Source organism: Colletotrichum paranaense, assembly GCF_030867605.1.
Source record: "Colletotrichum paranaense strain IMI 384185 chromosome Unknown Scaffold_3.1, whole genome shotgun sequence".
NCBI lineage: Eukaryota > Fungi > Ascomycota > Sordariomycetes > Glomerellales > Glomerellaceae > Colletotrichum > Colletotrichum paranaense.
Genome location: NW_026848961.1, coordinates 3,765,652 through 3,787,906, shown reverse-complemented (window position 1 = coordinate 3,787,906; position 22,255 = coordinate 3,765,652). Strand labels below are relative to the sequence as shown.

Here is a 22,255-nt window from a genome sequence, read left to right as displayed (position 1 = left end):
TCTGAGAGGCTGTGTAAACAATGGTTCGTCTCAGCTGAATGAGTTGCAGGTTGTGGTGTGAGTTTGATGAGTCTCATATGAGATTTGTCGCTTGTTGTTTGTGAGCCTGTGATTGAGCGAAAAATTCGGAGGTGAGTTGAAGTTTGTGTGTGTGGTCGGTTTTGCGGTGGCGATTTTCATTGGGCAGATCTTTCAAATTCTGGAGTTCATGGAGGAGCTGCGAACCTCGTAGAATTCTGACTCTTCAACCTCACTTGAGCGCAGAAGAAGTTACTCTGAACAATTCATCGCAGCAGATGATTGATTCGAGTGATTAAATAACATATTCCGTTGATTTGGAGTTATAAAAATCACCCAGCCAATTCACATTCAAGTGGAAATGCCAAGTTCATCAGAATGACTTCAATTCTATTAGATCGATTAACTAGTTATGGTAAATGACCAAGTAATAGCCGCTCCCAACGCCGAATAAATGCAACAAAACTCCATGCCCGCCAATAACCAAAAAAGCGTCTCTAGTCTATCCGACACTCATGGATGAGACCAACTCCAAAATTCGAGCCCGTATCCGTGACGCCGTACTGTTTCGACCGAAGAAAAGCAAACAAACTCCCCTTCTATAGCCCTTTCTCATGCTTTGGTTGGGTCGTGAAATCTTTTTTGAACTCCGTTTCGTGAAATCTCCCCGCTCAGACCATATTCGTCGCATTCATCTGACAACACATTCATTCCTCATCCGAGAACACCTCCCTGATGCTGACTCGGGACTCCTTCTTCTGCAAGCAAGGCTGGGCGTCCTCCTCGCTCACATCCAACTTGCGCTCACGCTTCACGGAGAAGCACTGGATAGCACCAATTACAGCAACGACGGCACTGCCATACCATGCCAAAGCTGTGCAATCAACCTTGCTTCCGAAAGTGTACAGCCATCCGGCAACAGGCGGAGCGATCATGCGGAAGCCAGCGGCGGCGCTAGCGGCGAGACCATTGACCTTGCCCAATGCCTTTGGAGTGGGCGTGACCTCCTTGATCAGGATGAGCAGCAGAGGGTACAAGATGATGGAAAGGACGTTGCGGACAGCCAAGCAGAAGTAGATACCGGTGTACACAAGCGACTCGGGGAGGAACAGCAGACTCGGGACCATGACGTAGGCGATCGGGTGGAGGACGGTGACGATGATGAAGAGTCGGTAGACACCAAACTTCTCGGCGGCGAATGGAAAGATGACTGCCTGTACGAAGAGCGCGATGACACCGTTCACTGCCATGATCATGCCCACTGCGCGGAGCGAGAGACCCAAGCCGCCAGGGGTGTAGAAGGGGCTCGAAGCGTCGGTAAGAACGGTGATCGGGGAAGTGGCGCGGTCGTCTTCGAAGAAGATGGGCAAGAGATGGTCGTAGGTCATTGAGTGGTAGGTGAAGATACACAGCGCCAGAATCAGCGACATGATGGGCTTGGTGTAGATGTTGTAGGACTGGTCAGCCTTCTTCGCGGGGGTTTGCGCGCTGTGACCACGGACAGTTCCATAGTTGTCATCTCTCAGGTCAACGGCAGGTCTCTTCATGGCATCCGAGGTCTCCAGTAGGGGAGTCTCCTCGGAAGCGTATGTGTCGTCGGGCATGAAGACGCGAGGCTGCATGTCGGGGTGAGTTTCCTCGAGGAGGAAGTAACCCAGGATGATGCTGACGAGCAGGAGACCGGCGCAGACGAGGTTGGGCAGAAGGTACGGGTAGCGGTAGAAAATGCCGTCGACAGGGAAGATGCTGGGAAAGGCGTCGTGGGGGTCGGCAAAGGTACCGCCAATAAAGGGACCGATGATTGTGCCAATAGACCACACGAAGGGCATAACCGAGAAAGCGCGGGCTACAAGATTAGCACAATGCGAGGCTTGGTGGTCAGGGGAGAGGACTCTTACGCTCATGCTCAGGCTTGGTGACCAATTCACCAACCATGGTCTGGATGACGCCGATGTTGCCGTTAAGAAGACCGCCGATAGCTCTGCCAGCCAGAGCAATCCAAATGTTGGAGGCGAAGCCGACCATGACCATGCTGAACATTGTGCCGACGCATCCCAGGAGAAGTACGGGTTTTCTTCCGATACGGTCAGAGAGACCGCCCCAGTACATGCCCATCAGGGCCTCCGCGAGGGAGAAGGAGGAGATGAGGAGGCCGGCGTAGAAGGATGCATCTTCAGCGTTGCCGATTTCGAATCTCTTGACGAGAGCCCAGGCGTAGGGGAAGATGGATGTGAGAGCGATGGGCTCGGCGAGACGAACAATCGCTGAAAGTGCGGCGTTAGTATGCGTGGCTGGAGAGAAGAGATGGTGTTGGGTGTGTATGTGGGTGTGTATGTGTATGGTTGGAACGCGGCAAGACAGGGAATGCCAGGTGAAGGAATGTGGTTGTGGCAGTAGGGAATGCAGTGGTGGATGGACGTACCAAGGAGGAAGAGCTGAATGGTGGGAAAGTCGTCTGGGTTGCGAGGGCTTTTCTGCATGGTTAGGGCCATTGTCTCTCGACTTGGTTCAAGTCTTACGATGCGACAGAACACTCGACGAAGAATCTACTGGAACGTAGGAAACTTGAAGAATGAAATGTCGGGATGCGTGTACGCTTATACACGTTTCCTCCTGTCCTGGCCGGCGGCGGTGACGTCTTGTAGGATGCGACTACACAAGAAGATGTTTCGTCCGTCTTCAGAAGAGATGTTGTCGAGGGAGAGAGAAGAGGAATGTTGGCAAAGAGCGGAAGCAGGAGAGGAGGGGAGGTAAATATTGGTTCTTGGACGTGGATCCGTGTACGATAACGGCCTTCTCCCGAGTCTCGCAGGGTGGGAGGGCGGAAACAAGCGCTTGCAGCAACCCGGAGTGCCTGATGGAGCTAGAAGAAAAGAAGACTGGCGGATGCAAGCGGGAGAGGAAGCCGGCGGATGCAGTAGAGTTGCACGGTGGGATGCAAGAGAGTTGCGGGAGGTCACTGGTGGGAGGAATGCATATGACGGGCGGCGTGAGCGAGATGTTTTTTTTTTTTTTTTTTCGTCCCGTCTCGCTTTCTTTCCTCGTCTGATACGACTTACACCGTCCCGTCCTTCAGCACACAGTGACACAGTGTGGCGGGGCTCTCTGCTCAAGTGGGATGGATGGAGTGCATCCTAAGTGATCCGGATTGCAAGGATCGCAAGACTTCAAGAGACAGCCAGGTGGAGAGAACAGGGGAATTGCGGTTTCCAGACCGACGGCATCCGAGGAAAGCAGCAAGTCTGGCCGCGCGACGACAGGGAAGGAGCCATGGAGGGGGGAGCTTCGACTGATGGACTGTGCCTGCACGGACTGAACGATGCACCTCACGCAGCTCATGCGCCAGGGTACCGCACCTCAGACTCTCAGTCTACTGCGTAGTACGGATAGGGTATGCAGATATGCGGAAGAAGAGCGGATTTCGGCCTGGGATAGTTACATAAGTGGCGCTGCCGCTGCCGCTACCGCTAAGGACTACGGATACTCCATGCAGGTGACGGGGGAGGGATCTTGCGCTAGTTTAGCGTCCTTTTTTGTTTTTTTCTCTCTCTTTCTATGCTCCCGTCACTTTCTCGTTGCAAGTTCCCAAGTTGTCATGTTCTCTCCACCACACAGCTCCAGAGAGTCCAGGATGCTGAGTGCACGGGCTCTAGAGGAATATCCGCTTACAAGTTGCACTACGATTCCTTGTCGATGCAGTAGCTCTTCCGTCGATTGTCGTGTCGTGTGAGAGACTCGGACGGGAGTGTGTCGTGTGTGGTGGGTTTTCTTGCTCGTTCTGACTTGACGGCGGCTGATCAAGGTGAAGTGCGATGCATCAAGGTGGAGGAAAGAAGACCGGCTGTCGGTCTTCGGCTCCTCGGATGGAAGTAGCACGAACTAGACACTTGCGACGGCTTCCTTTCCATTGCTTTCTTGTCTCCAACCCAACTGACCACCATCAGCACCACCACCACCACCACATCACACGCACGCTTGCTCCAAGGATCTTCCAAACCTACTGCCGCCTGCAACTAAGAAAGCAATCTGCGCCTACCTTATTGACACTCCGCATACTATTGCCGGCCGCCAGTCATTGACATTGCACCCCTCCCTCCATTGGAACATTGGATGATGAGTTGTTAGTTCTCGAAACCACGACAGCCTCACTCAAAAAGGAAATTCATCTTCACCGAAAAACAAGCCGGTTCGTCCTCCAACAACCAGCCCCAACGCACACCTCGCCTCCTCTCTCCTCTCTTCATGTCAGTCCGCGGCGGTCATCATCATGAGCAGTCAAAAGATTTCGGTCAACGTCACCGAAACCCGTCACCAGCGGATGACTACCGATTGTCCCACGCGAGTGCCGGGGACTGGTTTCCGGTCCCCCTGGCTGAATGCAACGACTTCACCGCAAGGATTGCAACAAGCACACAAGATACTGCATGACACGACCAGCATCGACCGACAAAAGCCTTGAGAGCTCCACGGATCATCAGTTTTGGGCCGGTCCAGAGTGTCTATTGAAGCACCAAGGGCGGCTTCGTCTGCACAGCGAAATTACATACCCGGCCGATGCCTGCCCATTGTCGCCCACTTTCTCACAACTTTCCATGCTCCTTGCTCCTTGCTCCAATTCATGGCCCAATTCTGCCATGGGTGCTGGTGCTATTGGCTGGCGGCTCCGACGCACTTGGGACGGCTGATTGGGACAATTTTCTCTGCACTGTGTAAAGCCCTAGCTATTCTCATCGTCTAGCGTGCGCCGCATCCTTGTATGCGAGTTCGTTAGTCATTGGGCCTCTTCATTGGACCAAAGGCTCGTCGCACCAGCACTTCCCGACTCCCGTTGACTCTCCAAGTTCCCACCTTTGGCCGTCTTTCGCAGTCTTCTTCCTCCTCCTCCTTCTTCTCCGCCACCATGGACTGCATCGTCCACATTTCCTGGGCAGCAACCTCGACAACCACTTTTGGAGTGTGTTATGCGCTACTGCGACTCAGCATGTGCGCACTTCAGACGACACCAGACCATTGTTGCGAACCCACATGGAGCGTCCACGAAGACCACGTCGCCTGACAACCACCAATTCCATTTTTGTCATTTTTTACGAGTCTAAACCGCTATGCCACCCAACACTTACTTCTCGTCTGCTGCCTTACTTTATGGCTGGGGTCGAGCAGAGCCACCCCTCCAGACTATACCAATTTCCCATTCCAAGGACTGTGACTCTGATTAGCCCTCCTACAGTCTTTTTCTGACAAGATGCGGTGTGCAAGGGCCATAGCTATGACGATGTTGTGGAACCTTTCAAGGTTCAGGTTGTCCGAGGCCAAGGGCTCACAAGTGAAGCGATCGGTTCAAAACGTAGCAGATCTTGAACAGAAGCCATCCCCAGTCAAGCTTGGCCCCAGCTTCAAAACAATCGTACACTACGGATACATACTCCGTACGGATAAAGCGAATAGCAACACAGAAAGTGGACGAGCGGCAGTCAAACCAGGGCCAGCACAAGGTCGCAACTTGCAAGCCCGTTCATCCACCTTGCAGGCCCTCTTAGCGCAATCAACCCCAGCGCCGACCTCGGTGGTCCCCAGTCCCCCGTCGATGCATTTGTTGACAGGCAAGGAAGCACCACGCAGCTGCCCTGCCTTTGCCCTGCCTTGTTCTGCTCTCTGCATCAACGTTCCCTTTTATCCGTACACTACGGAAGGTCGGGTTTGACAAGTGCTCGCTGCACACAGTTTCGAGGCCGATGCGACGCGACGCTCGTCAAATCTCCCAAGCTGCACCTCTTTCATCAACAATAGCTGCAGTGCACCCTGCATGCCTGCGTGCCTGCGTGCCTGCGTGCCTGCGTGCGTCCTGCCCGGTGGCAGAGACAGAGAGGTCAACCCAAGGTTGTTATGGCCTCACCTTAGGTCGCAGGTGGTATGTCGTCCTTTTACCCGGCTGCGAGATAACGCTCCTCGTCCTCGCGCCCTGATGGCACTGCCTGCAAGCTTATCTCACATCTGAGCTAAGGTATCTCATTCTTACGCCAGCATGAAATTATGCTTTTCGCAACTCACCTCGAGTGACACGCACCACCACGATCGTTAGCGCCGCCCGCAAGCCCGTACCCACCGCTACGCTCCGTGTTTAGTTCTCCACCGCCCACATGCAACGCCGCTAGAGAATCCCGGAATACGGCTTAAATGCATTTACCGCTTATCCTTCTTCGTACGGACAGTACTCGGTAACAAGCTCGCCGAACCTCCATCCTCTTCCCAAGTCCCAACACGAGTGCTGGGCCGCCATCCAACTCCACCGACTTTTTCGACCAACCTGTCCTCCCACCAAGTGCGTCTCCCACCTCGATAGCTGCTTCGCCACAGCTCCCTCCCTCTTCTCATTCTCTTGAACCGCTCCTTCAACCCAGAATATCATCAAATAACTCCCGTTTCAGCGACGTTGAATCTGTTCTTCGCCGCCCCGCATCCCCATCTGCAGGCATCGTCCTCCGGCTGGCCCCACGACAGGGTTCCTCATGGGAACTTGCGCTAGTTCCCGTTTGGAATCCTTGGAGGGGTGTGAAGCCGTGGGGAGTGGGGTGGGTGGCACTCTGTCGCTAACGACGCTCTTTGACTATCGTTGCCCTTTCACACGTGTAGAGATCAACAGTCTTGAGTCACAAGCTGGCTTACCTGGAGGGAAACGCTTGTGGCGAACGCTAGAAGAGTTAGCCACCCTGTTGTGTATGTTTTGTTGTGTCTTTCCCCCCAGGTTCCAGGAGTTTTCCGCTCTGGGAAACGTCCAACGGCGCTGATCTCCGCCTATCACATCACGAGGTGGCAACCACACACCGCCATGATTGCCTATCAACGTGATACTTTGCGCTGTCCAACAAGGTGGCCACCTCGACGTTTGCCACTCGAAACTTGATGGGATTATGATTTAGCGGCATTTGACATCGACATCCTTCGATATCAAATGTTTAATTCTCAAAATGAGACTCTTCAACGGCCAGAGACAAGGGTGTGCCATGGTCCCTGGCGGCGCGCCCCACCCACCCCGCGCACGCCATCCTATAGGGCGCTGACGTTCTCGTCAACCCCCACGCCCGTTCGACGTCGTGAACAGAGCCGCCTTTGACGACGTCTCTTGTCTTTGCTGTGATTGATGCGGTTGATGCTGTTTGATGGTTTCCGGTGTGGGGGAGTGATGCGCGTTGGTCTTGTGTCGTGTGACGCGCGATGGTGAGTGTGCGGCTTCCTGTCGCTCGATGGTATGTGACTTTGATCTCGATTTTGTTCTCGTCCGCTGGCAAATTGGCTCCAGGTTAAGAATTCACGTCTTTGGGTGGTATGTTAACTTCTTCTCGGTTAGAGAAGGCATCTGAATAGGTCGTACGGATCTTCTCCCTGTGCGTTTTCGTGTTTTGGTGTTACTTTATGTTGTCTCACCGACGCCACCGGCAGGCTGCGCCCGAGGTACCTAGTAGTGGTACTATGCTGCCTGATGTCGTGTCGAGATCGATGTCGGCCAGGATTTCAACTTGAGAAACTCATGGTTTGAAGAAGAAAGAGGAGAAAACATGTACTTTGCCGTACGAGATGTGGTTCATGACTCAATGGCCCCTTAATCCTTGAGAGGCACGCGGCACTGGATAAGATTGCAATGTCTACACTATCATTCTCTATCACGATTCTACGGAATCATTCGTTCTTTTCATTTTTGGTTGGCTTCAAATCCATATCGTGACCGTATGTTGCCTCGCCACAGTGCTTTCGAAGTCTAGTGTCGTGATGGAAAGGACAGTCGTACTAATCTTCCTGTCCTGGTTATCCATGTGATTGCTGACTGGTTGATGATCGGCGTCAGTTGTCTTGAATAAATTGTCGTTCTGTAGTCCGGCGGTATCCAAAGCAATCGACGCCCATCTAGCACCAGCCAGTCGGGCTCGAAACTGAAACCGTACCCGCAAAAGGGTGGCAGTAAATTTTCTCTTGAAACTTCTGCAGATGGTGCTATTTCAAGGCCCTGGGCCGCTGCTCCAGCATCTCCACAGATTTTTGCATTCAAGTTGTCTGGGCCCAGGCAGCCTGACCCTAGGTCTTCGATGGTTAGAGATCCAAATTGAGTGTTCAGGCGTCTTTCGATGCCTGCATCAAAAGATGCCTGAATACCGCTAGCCCCGTGGATTTCCAACTGACGTATGCAGTGGCCAGTTTTCACATCCCACAGATAAATAAATTTGCCCCATGAAGTCGACACAAGCATCTGGCCATCCATGGAAAAGCTCAGTGAAGAGGTGGGCATACCAAACTTGCTGGGAACGGATAATAAGAAATGTTTTCCAGTCGCTGTGTTCCAAATTCTGAGGCTAGGAAGCTCGTGCAGGGGAGAACAACTGTAGGCGAGCCATTGGCCATTTGTCGAAAATTCCATGACTTCAACAAATCCCTCAGCTTCGTAGTGTTCTTGCGCGATGGTACCATCAGATGTGTTCAAAATTCTGATCGTCTTATAGCCGCCACAGGCAAGCTGAAAGCTGTTTTGAAAGGCCAAAGACGTGATCTTTTCCAAACGGCCGCCAGTTTCGTCATCTATGTCGTCACTTATGTTATCTCCTTTGGCATTCGCTGAGTTTGCGCCAAATAGCTGTGTATGGGCACCGGTTTTCGTCTCCCACACAGTAACCTGACCGCTGAAAGAAGTTGACGCAAGTTTCTGATGATCCTTGGACATGGCAATAAACTTCACATTGTCCGCATGGAATTTCTGTACTTCCACATCATGTCCGGCCGACCTGCCCCACGTTGCAATCTCCTGACAGTCGGGGTAGTAAGCTGCGAAGTGATATTCATCAGAGTAGCAAAAACTCTGCGCAAAACCACCACTAGCCATGTTTTTAGTGCCTTTTGCTAGATCCCACATTTTGACGGTGTCATCAAACCATCCTGCCACAAGTCTTTCGTTGTTCGGTGAGAATGCCAACGAAGCGTCACAGCCCCTATCATGTGAAGTCTTCCAGGTAAGGTCGCCCGTTGCCGTGTTGTATATGAAGATTTCTTTAATGGTCAAGACAGCCAAAAGCCTTCCATCTTTTGAGAAGTTGATAGACCGGATCCATCTGTTGCCGCCGACTTCGAGTTTGCGAACTAGCCGCCCAGTTTTTGTCTCCCAAATGTAAACGGGAAAATTGCATGACGCGATCAATTGTCCGTCGCCCGAGATCTTCACCCCCCCAAACCGCCCATTGTCAATTTCTCGCTTGCATTCTCCTGTCAAAGTGTCCCAGATCTTGATATTTTCGTTTTTATGTGACGAAGCAAGCCATCGACCGTCTGTCGTGAAGCTTAGCGAGACTTCATTGTCGATATCAGCCATGATTGTGCGCGTAGAGATTTCCTTGTCCATGCTCCATATATGAACCCCTTTGTTATCCAGGGCGTATGCAAAAGTGCGACCGTCTGGCGAGATGGCCATCGTCGTGACAAACCGCTGCTCTTCGTGGCCTCTGAAACTCTCGACTTGATTGGTTTTCAGATCCCAGACCTTAATGACTCCGTTACTGGACGCGGCGGTACATGTTTGACTGTCCCCTGAAAAGGCCACTGACCGCACACCGGCTTTTCGGGGTCCTTTGGTCCGATCGTAAAGTTCTTCGCCGAAACCACCATATGTGTATTCACAATGTCCACTCTCTGCTTGCCAGAGCTTCACAGTGCCATCTGCAGAGCCAGAAAGAATCCATTGGCCATCTGGTGAGTATACCACAGTCCAAACGTTGGATTTATGCCCGGGAAGAGACTGCAAGCGCGTATCCCACGTCATGTCTAAGCCTAGCATTATCGAGATCCATTGGGGTGCGTGATCCTCGAAGAAGTGCTTTCTGACGACACTCTCTTCAGGACTGAATAGTAAGGCTGACTCATAGATTTGTAAGGGAAACTCGGCAATCATTTCTCTGTGATATAGTAGAAAACGATTTGCGTCATGGACTAAGTTTGGTAGACTTTCCTCTTTCGAGGCTGGTTTTCCTCTCTGAATCATTGTTAGCTTATGATCTTAACGTAACTTCATGGAAGTTGCAGTTTAACTTACGATCACACTTTGAAGTTTCTGTATGCCTTGTACTGCTTGCGGCAGCTCACCGATGAGAGCAAGGGCCTCGAGCCAGTACAGAAAGTTGGTTCGAAGAAACTCATTGACAAACTCATAGTCTTTGATGTCCCTCTCAGTACTTGATTCTCCCAGGTGTTTCATCCAAAAAGCGCAAGAATATGCAACAGAGGCCAAAGGATCCGGTTTAGGCATGATGATATCCTTTTGGGCAATGCCGACATCTTCTAGTTCATAGATGTTGCGACGTATGACCTTGGAGATGGCATCCAATGATCTCAAACACACTGCCCAATGCAAACCCTCGACTCCGCCCGGGAAAAGATTGGCAAAGGTGTCTTCCTCCTTGTCGAGTAGAAAATCTCGGGCTGACTGGTGTACGAAATAAACAGTTCCATCTCGAAGACTCAAGAAAGAACCACAACATCGCACGGCATCTTCTAAAGTCTCAACTTTACCGTCAAAATGCTGCGACAGGCCCATGATGGAGCAAAGTTCAAGAGATGTGATAGAGCGTTCTAGGATCGATGTGACGGCCAAAACATCTTTGCATAGATCTGCATCCATCGCACCAGAAATGTACTGGAACATGCGCTTGTATAGCTTGTCGAGCCCTTTAGGGAATGTTTGCAGAACCCCTTTCGGTCCGATGACGTGGTTTCGTCTTATAATGTTGTCTTGACGAAGCGCATTGCAGACCAATGCCACCCATAGAAATGTGTCGCTCGAGTTGTCGTTGAGGTACTTCTCGACGTGGTTGCGGAGTTTTAAGTCGTCATGATAAGGTTGTTTCTCAGCGAGCTTGTCAACCTTTCTTCGAATGTATATGCGAACAGCATGGGAAACAAGATCGCCGTTCAGCTCCAGGGACAACGCCGACGTCCGTTCCGTGATCCTCTCGAGGTTTGTCTCGATTTCCCGCCAATTGCGGCTGGACACTATCCACTTGGCACGAGAATCGTTTGATCTCTCGCAAATGAAATCCAAAAGCTTCTGGCGACCTTCCACGCATTCGTCGAGAGCGTCTACAATCAACAGCATACCATTCATCAGTGGATCACCTAGTATGGCGTTCATAATACCGCACATCACTCCCCACGCGCTGTCTCCTTCGAATGCCGCCTTTCCGCCGCCATCTTTGTATTTGTCGTAGATGTGCCGATAGACCTGCGAATATCTCTTTGCAAGTCCATAGATAAGCCCTCGTAGCACAGCAGTGGCATTGTTGAGTGTCGTCTCGGTGGCTTGACAGAAGAAATATGATAGGGTGTGAGTAGGGTCCGTCTCTAGTTCGTCAATGATGCCGCATATGAGCATGGTTTTCCCCTTACCCGGATCGCCCTTGATCCAGAGTATCTTGTGATGAGTTTCCTTGTGCCATTTCCCGTACCTATCGTGGTCCAGAACCCAGGAGTAAGCATCTCGAAGAAGCCCCCCTTTCTCGTTCTGTATACGGTCCTTTTCGTGATGGGGGTCAACCTTCTGACGAAAGTCAATCAAGCAGTTTTCCCTATCCCGGTGCTTGTCTCTGTCTTGTTGCGCTTGATACTGCTTCTGAATCAAAGATGACAGATCTTGAATTTGGTCGGTTTGATCCTGCATGGCACGAGCCAGGGTTTTGAGCGCGCCACAAATCGACGAGCTCTGATATTGACCCAGCCTGGTCCGCACCTGATCCTCGGCTTCCTTAACACCAGTGAGTTCTCCCGTCCAGTCATCGATCTTGAAGACATCTCCAAGTAAGACTAGGATCTGAGACCTGTAGTAACGACAGACGCTCTTCATTTGGTACAGGAGAAGCCTTTTGTACAGCTCGACAATTTGTTTCTCGAGTTCATCTCTAAGCGTCTTCGACCGGTCCTCGCCGTCCATAAGAAGCTCAACAAGTTTGCAATACCAATCCATCGTCGACAAAACGTACGTAATGCCTTCGCGGTTGATACTGGACTCCGTCAGAGGGTTTGCAAGGATCTGGTGAAGTTAGAGATTGTAAGCCAAGTTTCAAATAACCAGATCGACCGACCTGGAGAGAGAAAGAGACGCAAGACCATGGGATAGCAGCCTGGGGAGCCGCCAGAACGACGACGTCCATCACTTTCTTTACTGGCGATAAGATTCGACCGAATTCTTCAATAATTCCCTTAATGTCTGCAATTTGCTGCGACTCTGAGAGCCCGGCGTCAACAAATCTCTTCATTTGATCTCGTTTTTTCAGTATTGCCGGGGTAATTTCGGTTTTGTCCAAGACCTTTTCAAGCCTGTGTACAAGGAGTTTCTCGTATGCTTCCACTATGCTTTTTTCCCCGGCCTCAAGGGCATCATACGCCTCAATCCACAGGCGCTCCTGCAGGCTGTCTGCCGACAGAGAATCGGATGCCGATAGAGGATTGGATGCCGACAGAGGATTGGACGCCTGAGCCGAATGAGTTGAGGAAACATCCCTTTTTTTGCCCTCGTGCCAGAACTTGAAACAAGCGAGACACATGACGACTGGCGATTTCTCTTAGCCAAGATATGGCGTGAACCAAAATTGAACACGGTGAAACTCGTTGATGGCTGTTACGGTCTGGAAGGGAAAGTCGAAGCATCAAGCTGCCTGCGGGGAAATGTAAAGTCCCCCAAAAATTCCAATCTTGGCCACTGTTCGACACATGATTTTATTGCAATACGACCAATCGCCAAATAGCCTTGTTGCAGCACGAAATAGGGCTCATCCCCGTCATCCTTGCCGTCCACGGAGGCTATTGCATATGCATCTACGCGCCGAGTGCAACATAATCCAATTGGATAATCGCGACGTCTCCAACTTTTCAGCTGCCCATGCGTGGTATCTCGTGTTCATGTCTAATTCGCCAAATACATAGCCCAGACGGCCCCGAGTGCGATGAGCTGCTCACCGAGATCAAGTTCCCCACTACTTCATACTATGATTCCATATGGATCCAGAGTCAGAGTGGTCGAGTAGGTAATATGGCTGACTTTGTGATTAACTGCGTTAAGATCTGCTTTGTTTCCTGAGTTATTGTACAATCTCAAGTTGTCTAAAGCTTAGTAATCTCTTGCATCATAGAACTCCCCTGGCGGATCTTATAGCCATCAAAGTAGAAGGCTGCCGGAACAGAGACGCATACCATTTCAACAAGACCCAGCAATGTCCCAGCCCAACTCAATCCCAGCGTCCCGTACATTGATGGCCCAGCAAGCGGCAGACACGCGCCCATTATACTTCTGAGCACCATGTTCCCTGCTAACGCTGATGCTCCGTAGATGCCATAGGACTGAGCCATGTAATTGTCTGCGTAGATGAAAGTGCAAGCGTTTCCGGCACCGTATGAAACACCAGCAAGAATGGGAACGATCCAGTGTGTTCCAGGTCGGCATGTCCAGGCGAACCATAATTGGCCAACTGCTAGCAGGACGACACTTATGCATACGATGCTGACTCTGGCTTCGGGCTTGACATTGCCCGTGGCCGGGTTTTTCGGATGAAGGTTGACGATGCGGCGAAGAAGAGGCTCTGCCGCAATGGGAATGAGAGTGCCACATCCAATCCCCAGAAACGCCAGTCCGCCGATCCCTAGCGCCTAGCCTCGTTCCTGCTGAAATGCAATCGGATAAGCGACGAAGCAGAGATAGAGAGTCGCGTAAACAATGCCGATGTATGTGTTCCAAAACATGCTATTGACAGTAAGCCAATCAAGACGTAGATGAAATTTCTCAATCGCTGAGAAGTCGGTATAGGTCGACTTACCAGATCGGCTCGGTGCACATCATCTTGAGTGGGCGGTATGAATTGATCTTCAGCAATGGCCAGAGCCCTTGCCCATGATCGTAGCGTGTCCACCACCTATCGTCTCCGGTTGCCTAAGACTTTTCGGCGGCTCGTCTCTTCAGCAACACGGAAGCGTAAGTCTCTTCAAAGAGTCTAAAAAGACAAAGGCCACACTTCCAATGATCAAGACGATCCAAATGCGTCCATCTCCAACCCTTATGTTGATAGACGAAACCACCGATCAATGGCCCGTAGACGGGCCCGTTCGCCGGGCCTATGGACCAAAACCCTGAAGCAAGTGCGCGGTGCTTGTCTGAAACGATGTCGTTGACGGTGGCGGGCGAGTTCGACATCATGGTGCTGTCAAAGAACCCTCCGAAAAACCGAGTGGCGATAATGGTCGCGATGCTCTCAGCCAGGGCGCTCGGCAAGACGAGTGCCTGAAACGCTGCCATGGATGCGATGTAGAGCGGTCGCCGGCCGAGTGATTCGCTCATGGGCGCGACGACCAGGCTTCCGGCAGCCATTCCGAGCAGGTATGTGGTGAGACCTAGGAGTGCGACAAGCTTGGAGACGTGAAATTCTGCTTGCAGCCCGGGGATCCCAGAGGTATAAAGAGTGCTGAACAGGCTGACTACGGTGGCATCGAGGCTAACCGTAGTGACGGTAAAGGCCTTGTACCATGTAGGCCATGAGCGAGGGCCCTGCATTTCTCCACTGTCCCATTTCACTTCAAATTCAATTCGGGAGCTCGATCGAGGTTGGGTACACACCGGTTGAACGGCGGTGTCTTGTTGGTGTTGGTGGCATAGGGAGTAGCCCCCAAAGCAGGATCCGTGGCTGTCTCGTGTAGGTTGAGTTCATAAACCGGACTTTGTTGACCCGATTCGTGTATGCGATCTATGGTATCCATGCTCCATAGCACTTAACAACCAACACGGTTTCCCAAGATTGTGCGAATGACCTAGACGGGAAGGTTAGAATTGAAATTCGTGCCGATGAACGGTGCTCCTGAGTGAAAGTTTTGGCGATGAGTAAAGACGGACTGCATTATGTTCCATGCGGTGGTCAGTAGGATCAAGGAACTTCTATGTACAAGCCAGAATTGAGTCCGGAACATGAGCATGTCGGCGAGTGGAAGATACGGTGACAGACTCAAATTGATCACTACAGTCCGTCTTTTTCTTTTCTAAATTACTGGCGTTTTTGCCTCATGATGTATACCGGCGTTTCGAACTCACAGCATCGTCAACATCTGTCGAGACCGAGAGATGACCAAATGCTTGTTGCAGGTTCTGTTCGACCATTTCAAGTGATAGAAAGTTTATAAGCTATCCAGAATATGCTACTACATGAAGGGACTCGTTGTTGCTAGTCAGATAATTTCAACTGCAACTCCTGGCTTCAACCACCTGACCTTGTCATTAACACCCTCATCTTTGAAATCCTTCGCTAGTCCCTCCTCAAACTGAGTGAAGTGACCCCACGACTTGTCGTAGTGCATGGGCACTAAATGGTCTGCCTTGATCTCTCGGAAAAGACGAGCCGCCTGCTTGCCGTCCATGGTGATTTGCAGCGGCGCGTGCCTGTCCGGAAACTGCACGTGGGCGGAACCGAGATTCATCATGACAATGGGAACGTGAAACTTGTCGGCAATCTCGGTCAACTCGTCCATGTAAACCGTGTCGCCCGTGAAATAGATGGCGTTCGGCAGTTTGTTCGGTCCAATCCCAAAGTCGTCCGACGACAGCAAGAATCCAATGCATTCACCGCCGGGTAGGTGCTGGCACGGGGTGGCCGTGATGCGGAAGACCTTTCCGCCGATACGTCTCTCCACGGTTGTCCATGGCTCCATGCCGACGACCGCCGGGCGAGGAGCGAGGTTCTTGGCTCCGTCCACGGTCGTGAAGACGTGCCGGCCATCGAGGAGCCGGCGGCCCAGCTCGTCGAGATTGTCGGGGTGGTCTTCGTGACTCAACAGCACTGCATCGATGGGAGGAAGCTGGTCGAGCTTGAGGGCAGGATCTTCGGTGTTCTGGAGGATAGTGATACCCATGTCCCAAGTGGTGCCTGCTGGGGAAAAGAAAGGGTCGGTCAAGAAGCGCACGCCATCGATATCAAGGATGGCCGTCGCAGTTCCAATGTGAGTGATGCTCACTCTGGGCTTGAAGTTGATTCTGGAAGACATTGTCGAAGGTTTGATGGAAATCTCGGTCGTTGTAACGTCTCGAGAGGGGCTGTTGGTAGATGATGCGACTGAAGGTAGAAGCTATTGCGTAGTGTCGTTGTCGTTCATCTTCGTTGGAATAAGTGTTTCAAAGTCTTCCTTATATGTGGAAGGCTATATGCTGTATAAGTTCCGATGCCTTTCGGGGATTGGGAAGAAGGCTTTCTCACGTCTGATCAACCCAAGATTTACAACTGGCAAACACGATTCAGCAGTAGACATTTTGACAAATCCATGTAAGACGCCGATTACCAACCTAAATGCATACAATGATTGGTAAGGTAGTCCCTTCAGAGATACATGTAGATAGCACTTTTGACATGGTTTGGCCTGTGGGCTTGACAACAACAACGCTAAAGTCAATTTCCTTTCATTGGAATGAGTTCATCTTGAGATGCGTAGGGAGAAACTTCAAAAAGGCGGAATACTTGAATTTGATGCCGAACTATTTGGAATGTCTGTTTGTTGTAGCATCAACTGGGAATCATGGTCACATTCCATCACTAATCAGCAGGAAGGATTTGTCAGTTGTAGAAGCCTGGAGATGATCAAGCTTAGAAACAATAATCCTTGATTGCGGATGGGCCGACATTGAGTCACGAGCTTGACTGTCATCGTAGTTGCAGGACGAGTAGCGGTAAACGAGGCGTTCCTCCATAACACCTCTGCGCTTGACCAGAATAGGATTCATAATTCGCCAAGACATCTCTAATCCGGCGTCATTGCAGACATTGGTGGCTTCCGATTGGTCATACCTCATCTGTTCGAGGCCCCTCGATCGTTCTCCATCATCTGGGGATCTCTTGTCTTGGCGGCTTATGATACCTTGTTTGGCCTAGCGCCATCCACTGTAGACCCCTTGTACACTAAGACACCGAAAGCCCGGAACCTTTCTGTACGAATATATGACCCAGAAGCCAGCGACAATACAAGTCGCCAGACGATTAGCAACATCATCCGCTCACATCACCACTCGTACAACGCCTTCTTCAGATTTCTTTCCAGAGTTTCGCGGCGAACGAGACAATCACCATGGCGTCTGCAGCAGTATCGATGCGTTCCATGCTCGGCGTGCCAGCGTCTACAACCTCCACGAGCGACAGCATCCTGGTCATTATCGACGCTCAGAACGAGTACGCAACCGGCAAGCTAGCAGTCTCAAACGTCGAAGCATCCCGAACCAAAATCGCCTCTCTGCTTGAGAAATACCGCGCCGCAAGGGCTCCCGTCATCCACGTCGTCCACGAAGTGCCGGCCGGTGCCCCCCTCTTTACTCCCGGCACCGAGCTCGCCGAGGAATTTTCAGAGCTGAAGCCGCTCGAGGGGGAAAGTGTGGTCGCCAAGAATTTTCCGGGCTCCTTCACGGGTACGAACCTGGAAGAGTTGCTAAAGGCTACTGGAAGGAACAAGGTGGTTTTGACTGGATACATGGTACGATGATTTGTTATTGGACGAGAAAGGCGCTCGGTGGAAGAAAGTGTTACGAGAGACTAACTTTTTTTTCCTTCGGCAGGCGCACGTTTGTATCTCGACTACTGCTCGACAGGCGAGTGAAAAGGGGTGGGACGTGATCGTTGTGGAAGACGCCGTCGGTGACCGCGATATCCCTGGGGCAAATGCTGAGGATTTGACAAAGATCGCGTTGGCTGGAATTGCGGATGCATTCGGTACTGTGGTGAAGAGCAAAGATATTGCATAGCGCTTTGCCATTAGGCCAGATATTTCTGGTAGGGCGAGCAGCGCGTTGTTCATTCCTATCATTGGATATCACTTGGACCGTTACTCTCGTCGTTGCCGTCGTCGTCCGTGCTGTGCTGCCATTGTCGTCCTTGCTATGCAACCATAATTACGTCTGCCATAACATAAGCTGATGAGGTCTACTGTAGACCAAATGTTAACCAAGAAGCACTGTCCGCCTGTGCAATAACACATCCTCATATCCTTGTTGGCGTATAATCTCAGCATTTCTTGCCAACTGCTCACAAATGGCCCCATCACTGCACCCAAACATTTCCAACGCACCCCTCGCAATGTGCAAAGGAAAGAACGCAGATGCTGTGCCATAGAGTTTCATGTCCTCCTGCATCAAATAGCCTGTACTCTCAAGGATATAAGTTGCGAGCTGGAGAACCTTTTGGGTCGCCGCTTCACTTGCGGGGTATTCTCCGACTTTCAGAAGACAATCTTGTGAGATGTTTGGATGGTGTGCTGTTAATCGTTGGATCTGGGTGACGCAAATGATCCAGAACGCCCAGTAGTGACTCAATGAGTTGGCCACGGTGATATTTGGGAAATCGAGGCTGGTGGTATCGGCTGGCGAGACCTTTTGTAAATTTGTAAAGCCTCTCATAGTCATCATGTTTGCTGACTTGTGCCAAAGGTCCAGGCGGTTGATAACGTCCACAAACCGGATCACGGCTTCGCGGGCGGCAGGTTCACTATCGTCGTTACAGTGATCAAGCATTTCGAAAATAGCGGGTATGGCGCAGGCCTCACTCAAGAGAGCTTGGAGCGGGTCTTCGACTACACGCCTAAACGGCTCTTCTTTCCACTCAGGCGCCCCGAGAAAGGTCGATTTCCGAGTTTCAAAAGCATGGAGAATCTGGGATATATTAGCACAGGTAAGGTGATGAATACAGGCTGTCGTACTAGAATTGGTCTGAAGCCAACGAAGAGTTTGTGGGGTGTTCCAGATGCGTAGAATTGCGGCGGGCGGAGTTGAATTAGCTCACCGATGCCCCTTGCGTGGACTGTCGCTGCAGAGCTCGATGTGGGAAAGAATTTCTGGGACGGTCTTGTGTGAGTAAAGGTACCTACAAGAGACCGAATAGAGACGAAGCATCTCCTACCTCTGACAGGAACAAGCACATAATGGCTGCAGATATCTCGGTATAGTTGTTCGGATCATCATTGGCGCGTGGAATGAGGCACCCTACAGCCTTGAGCGCCGAGGAGTGCGCTTCAATGGCTTCGTGGACAGGAGCTCGCCCCTTGGGGCCTCTGGCCATCAGTGAGATCCCCAGAGCTTTGATGGCGGAGGATAGAGGTCCGTCATGCCTCCCATCTGTACCGACGATCCCCGGCAGAACTTCCACCCATGCTCCGCATATTCGAGACTGTGAAGGCTTTGAAGTGCTGGACATCGAACCTAACTCGTTGGCAGGGACAAAGTTTTGTATGCACATTGAGAGTACGTCGCTGAGTGGCCAAGTCAAGGCCCGAGTCGGAGGTTTCGGCCTCTGACTTGCGGGATTGGGTGTCCTGCTTTGACGAGTCCGCTTCTTCCGCTGACCGGAAGCGACCGAGCCTGGTGATGAGGGTTGACGAAATACAATGTGTTTCTTGTACCCTGGACAACTGAGGCCAGAGAAGACACACTGAGAGCAGCATGGCTGCTTTCCGTCGCACTGCCAAGCAGAGCGTCAGTCAGGTCGTCATCATACTTTTGCGGGGCTCTTACGCCAAGTTTTCGTCTTCTGCACTCATCGCAGACTGTAAATTGTTTGGTCTTCATATCTGGTCAGTGCCGTAGCCAGACATTGTGTGGACACCAATCGCCGCCGTCACAAATATGCTGGTCTCGGTCCACGATAATGGAGGGCGTAGTCTTCAGCGCTGCGACGGGGGTTGTTGGGCCTTTTGTGTTCGGGGGTTCGCATCCAGCATTGACCACCAACGGCGTTCGGTTACGGCCCCCCACGTGGCGCTAAGGAGCTGTTGGGTTGCCGGCTTTGGCCCGGGTCCGGATAGAACTTCTTAGTAAAAGAGACATGGTACGTCTTACATTACATATGTTCAATCGTCTGAAGATGAAAATAATGCAACATCTTTGAAATCGTTCATGTGGCAACACTCCCTGGTTAATGTGAGTTGGAAATAGCCTTCGGACGAACACCCACACCAAGTTTGCCAAGTAGATATGGGAAGACGGTGCGGACTTCATCTACTTCATCACAACCACCAGGCCTCATCGCCGTTTTATTCTCATCCAGATGGGAGTGAGGCAAAGTCAATCAAGGTAGTTACACATGAATAAGGCCAGACGAAACAAACGTGTGTTGTTAACCGTACGTGCCTTTCACACATTCATGGCCCGCCTACCTTACGCCTTCCTCGCCTAAGGCGTTGACCGGACCTTCCCGCAACCGTACCTTCCCCCTCCCACCCTCATCAACCACAAGGTGTCTTCTACACGTGACACACCACCTCACCGCCCGTCACGAGGCTGGAAGGGTATATACGCCCCCTCAAACCCATTCCCGTCACCAGCCAGCAGGCGCCCGTCTAGGTCGACGGGTCAGGTCAAACTGGCTGGGTGGTGGAGTGGTTTATGGTCGACAATCTTAAACGCCAACCAGCCTACTCGACGACAGGCTTAGCGATCGAGTTCGAGTCCCGGTATGAGCACCAAGAGATGTAGCCCCCAATCGCCACCGGGGGGGTGAACTCTTTTTACTAGATGTGGCTAATAAACTTACTTTGCTTTGATGCTAGCATGGTTGTACGGTATCTTACATTGGAATTGTAGTCAGCTGATGTAAGGGGATAGACGTTTGGTATTTGAGACTCCAAGACATGGTCTATATTGTAGATCTACCCATCAAATCTATGACCTGTTTGCTCCTCATCTAGGTACCTTATCCAAACCTCATTCACGTTCATTCATTCCTTCATCCATCATCAAACTCCCCTCCCATCTCCCACCTTTCAAACAGAGTAATCCAACTTCTTATCCCCCATCACCCCCCAAAACTCCTCCACAAGTTCCTTCTGCCCGCCCGGAGCCCCCCTCACGGCAAGATACACCCTCTCATCAACAGCAGGCTCCCACACCCCCGGATTCCCGCCCGCCATGATGCCTCCCGCCTCGGTCAGGATACACCAACCCGCACACACGTCCCACGCCCAGCACCCGCCCTCCCAATACGCATCCAGCTGTCCCGCCGCCACGGCAGCAAGATTCAGCGCCGCGGAGCCGAGGGCGCGCATGCTATGCACCATCGCACCGCCCGTCTCCTTCGTCGCCGCCAACTTCTTGAACGTCTCGGCCTTCAGGTCGAAGTTGGGTCCGTCGCGGGTAGATCCCCACTCGCACGCCAGCAGCGCCGAGTCCAGGCCTTTCAGGGGGATGGGGTTCTTGGCGAGTGGCAGTTTCTGTGCTGGACCACCGGCGCGGCGCATGTAGCTCCCCTTTCCCTTGATGCCTGTGAACAGGAGGTCCTGGAAGGGGTTGTAGATTACGCCGACGACGGGAATGTGGTTGACGGCTAGACCTAGAGAGATGCAGGCATCGGGAAAGGAGTGGACAAAGTTTGTGGTGCCGTCGATGGGGTCGACGACGAAGGTAGGTTCGGGGCCGAGGCGGGTTCCTTTTGTGTAGGTTTCTTCGCCCATGAAGGCGATGGTGGGGTAGCGTTGGGAGAGGCGGGTGGAGACCATTTTCTCGACGGCTTGGTCTGTTTCGGTTACGATGTCGACGGCTGTTTTGAGAGGTGGTGGAAGAAGTTAGTCCAGATCTTGCGGCTTGTTTGAGAGTATTGAGGGTAGGGGGGAGGACGCGTTTCAATGGATGTAGGGGTGAAGGGGTAGGATGAGGGACTGCATACAGTTCAGCTTGGTGTCCTGGTCAATCGAGGCCGGGTTCGCGGACATGATCATCTTGCCCGCCTCGGTCGCGATCTCGAGGAGGGTGTCGTGGATTTCTTGGAGGTTGAGGTCCGCCATCGTGTCCTGTCGTTGGTGGTGACTTTATGGATCTGTACAGCTAGCGAGCTATAATCGCCTAGTGAAGAGCAATCGGGACGTATGAAGAAATCCAATTGAGGACTGAATCAATTGGCGACTTTGTAGACGTCTTGTGTACTTTGAAAAGGAATGCTTTACAAGATGGAGGTTGTCGATCAATGTTTTAGCAAGCTCCAAATGGGGAGGTCTTTTTTTGGAGGGGCAGAAGATGGGAGGAGGGGGTAAATCGGAATGAATGGCGGGGTGGTTTGGAGGGGAAAGACAGGAATGAGGTCACAAAAAGTTGGTCCAAGTTCCAACGGTTCACTGTGGGGAGAGCGGGCGGATCTCACTCTCTGCCCACTCCCATGTGTTCTTCAGCTCGGCGCGATTGGAGCGCACCCAGGTACTCCGTACGGTACCAAAATAC

The 22,255-nt window shown here is 51.7% G+C and overlaps 8 protein-coding genes across 8 annotated transcripts; 2 read left to right on the top strand and 6 right to left on the bottom strand.

Moving 5' to 3' along the window:
• Window positions 1-725: 725 nt before the first annotated feature.
• Window positions 726-2,510, bottom strand: CPAR01_04854 (major facilitator superfamily transporter; the record flags this gene model as incomplete). The annotated part of the gene is made up of 3 exons (XM_060489134.1): window positions 726-1,864; window positions 1,917-2,282; window positions 2,441-2,510. The coding sequence occupies 3 exons, from the start codon at window positions 2,508-2,510 to the stop codon at window positions 726-728; spliced, it is 1,575 nt and encodes a 524-aa protein (XP_060353340.1).
• A 2,750-nt stretch (window positions 2,511-5,260) lies between these two features.
• Window positions 5,261-5,719, top strand: CPAR01_04853 (uncharacterized protein; the record flags this gene model as incomplete). Its single annotated transcript, XM_060489133.1, has 1 exon — window positions 5,261-5,719. One exon carries the CDS (start codon window positions 5,261-5,263, stop codon window positions 5,717-5,719), a length of 459 nt encoding a protein of 152 aa, XP_060353339.1.
• A 2,052-nt stretch (window positions 5,720-7,771) lies between these two features.
• On the bottom strand, window positions 7,772-12,587 carry CPAR01_04852 (uncharacterized protein; the record flags this gene model as incomplete). The annotated part of the gene is made up of 3 exons (XM_060489132.1): window positions 7,772-10,024; window positions 10,085-12,073; window positions 12,126-12,587. The coding sequence occupies 3 exons, from the start codon at window positions 12,585-12,587 to the stop codon at window positions 7,772-7,774; spliced, it is 4,704 nt and encodes a 1,567-aa protein (XP_060353338.1).
• A 556-nt stretch (window positions 12,588-13,143) lies between these two features.
• On the bottom strand, window positions 13,144-14,584 carry CPAR01_04851 (major facilitator superfamily transporter; the record flags this gene model as incomplete). The annotated part of the gene is made up of 2 exons (XM_060489131.1): window positions 13,144-13,619; window positions 14,089-14,584. 2 exons carry the CDS (start codon window positions 14,582-14,584, stop codon window positions 13,144-13,146), a joined length of 972 nt encoding a protein of 323 aa, XP_060353337.1.
• Window positions 14,585-15,249: 665 nt separating this feature from the next.
• On the bottom strand, window positions 15,250-16,062 carry CPAR01_04850 (uncharacterized protein; the record flags this gene model as incomplete). The annotated part of the gene is made up of 1 exon (XM_060489130.1): window positions 15,250-16,062. The coding sequence occupies one exon, from the start codon at window positions 16,060-16,062 to the stop codon at window positions 15,250-15,252; it is 813 nt and encodes a 270-aa protein (XP_060353336.1).
• A 1,071-nt stretch (window positions 16,063-17,133) lies between these two features.
• On the top strand, window positions 17,134-17,800 carry CPAR01_04849 (uncharacterized protein; the record flags this gene model as incomplete). Its single annotated transcript, XM_060489129.1, has 2 exons — window positions 17,134-17,532; window positions 17,615-17,800. The coding sequence occupies 2 exons, from the start codon at window positions 17,134-17,136 to the stop codon at window positions 17,798-17,800; spliced, it is 585 nt and encodes a 194-aa protein (XP_060353335.1).
• A 195-nt stretch (window positions 17,801-17,995) lies between these two features.
• Window positions 17,996-19,615, bottom strand: CPAR01_04848 (uncharacterized protein; the record flags this gene model as incomplete). The annotated part of the gene is made up of 5 exons (XM_060489128.1): window positions 17,996-18,703; window positions 18,751-18,885; window positions 18,951-19,217; window positions 19,285-19,408; window positions 19,476-19,615. 5 exons carry the CDS (start codon window positions 19,613-19,615, stop codon window positions 17,996-17,998), a joined length of 1,374 nt encoding a protein of 457 aa, XP_060353334.1.
• A 1,193-nt stretch (window positions 19,616-20,808) lies between these two features.
• On the bottom strand, window positions 20,809-21,825 carry CPAR01_04847 (inositol monophosphatase; the record flags this gene model as incomplete). Its single annotated transcript, XM_060489127.1, has 2 exons — window positions 20,809-21,581; window positions 21,708-21,825. The coding sequence occupies 2 exons, from the start codon at window positions 21,823-21,825 to the stop codon at window positions 20,809-20,811; spliced, it is 891 nt and encodes a 296-aa protein (XP_060353333.1).
• Between the last annotated feature and the right edge of the window lie 430 nt (window positions 21,826-22,255).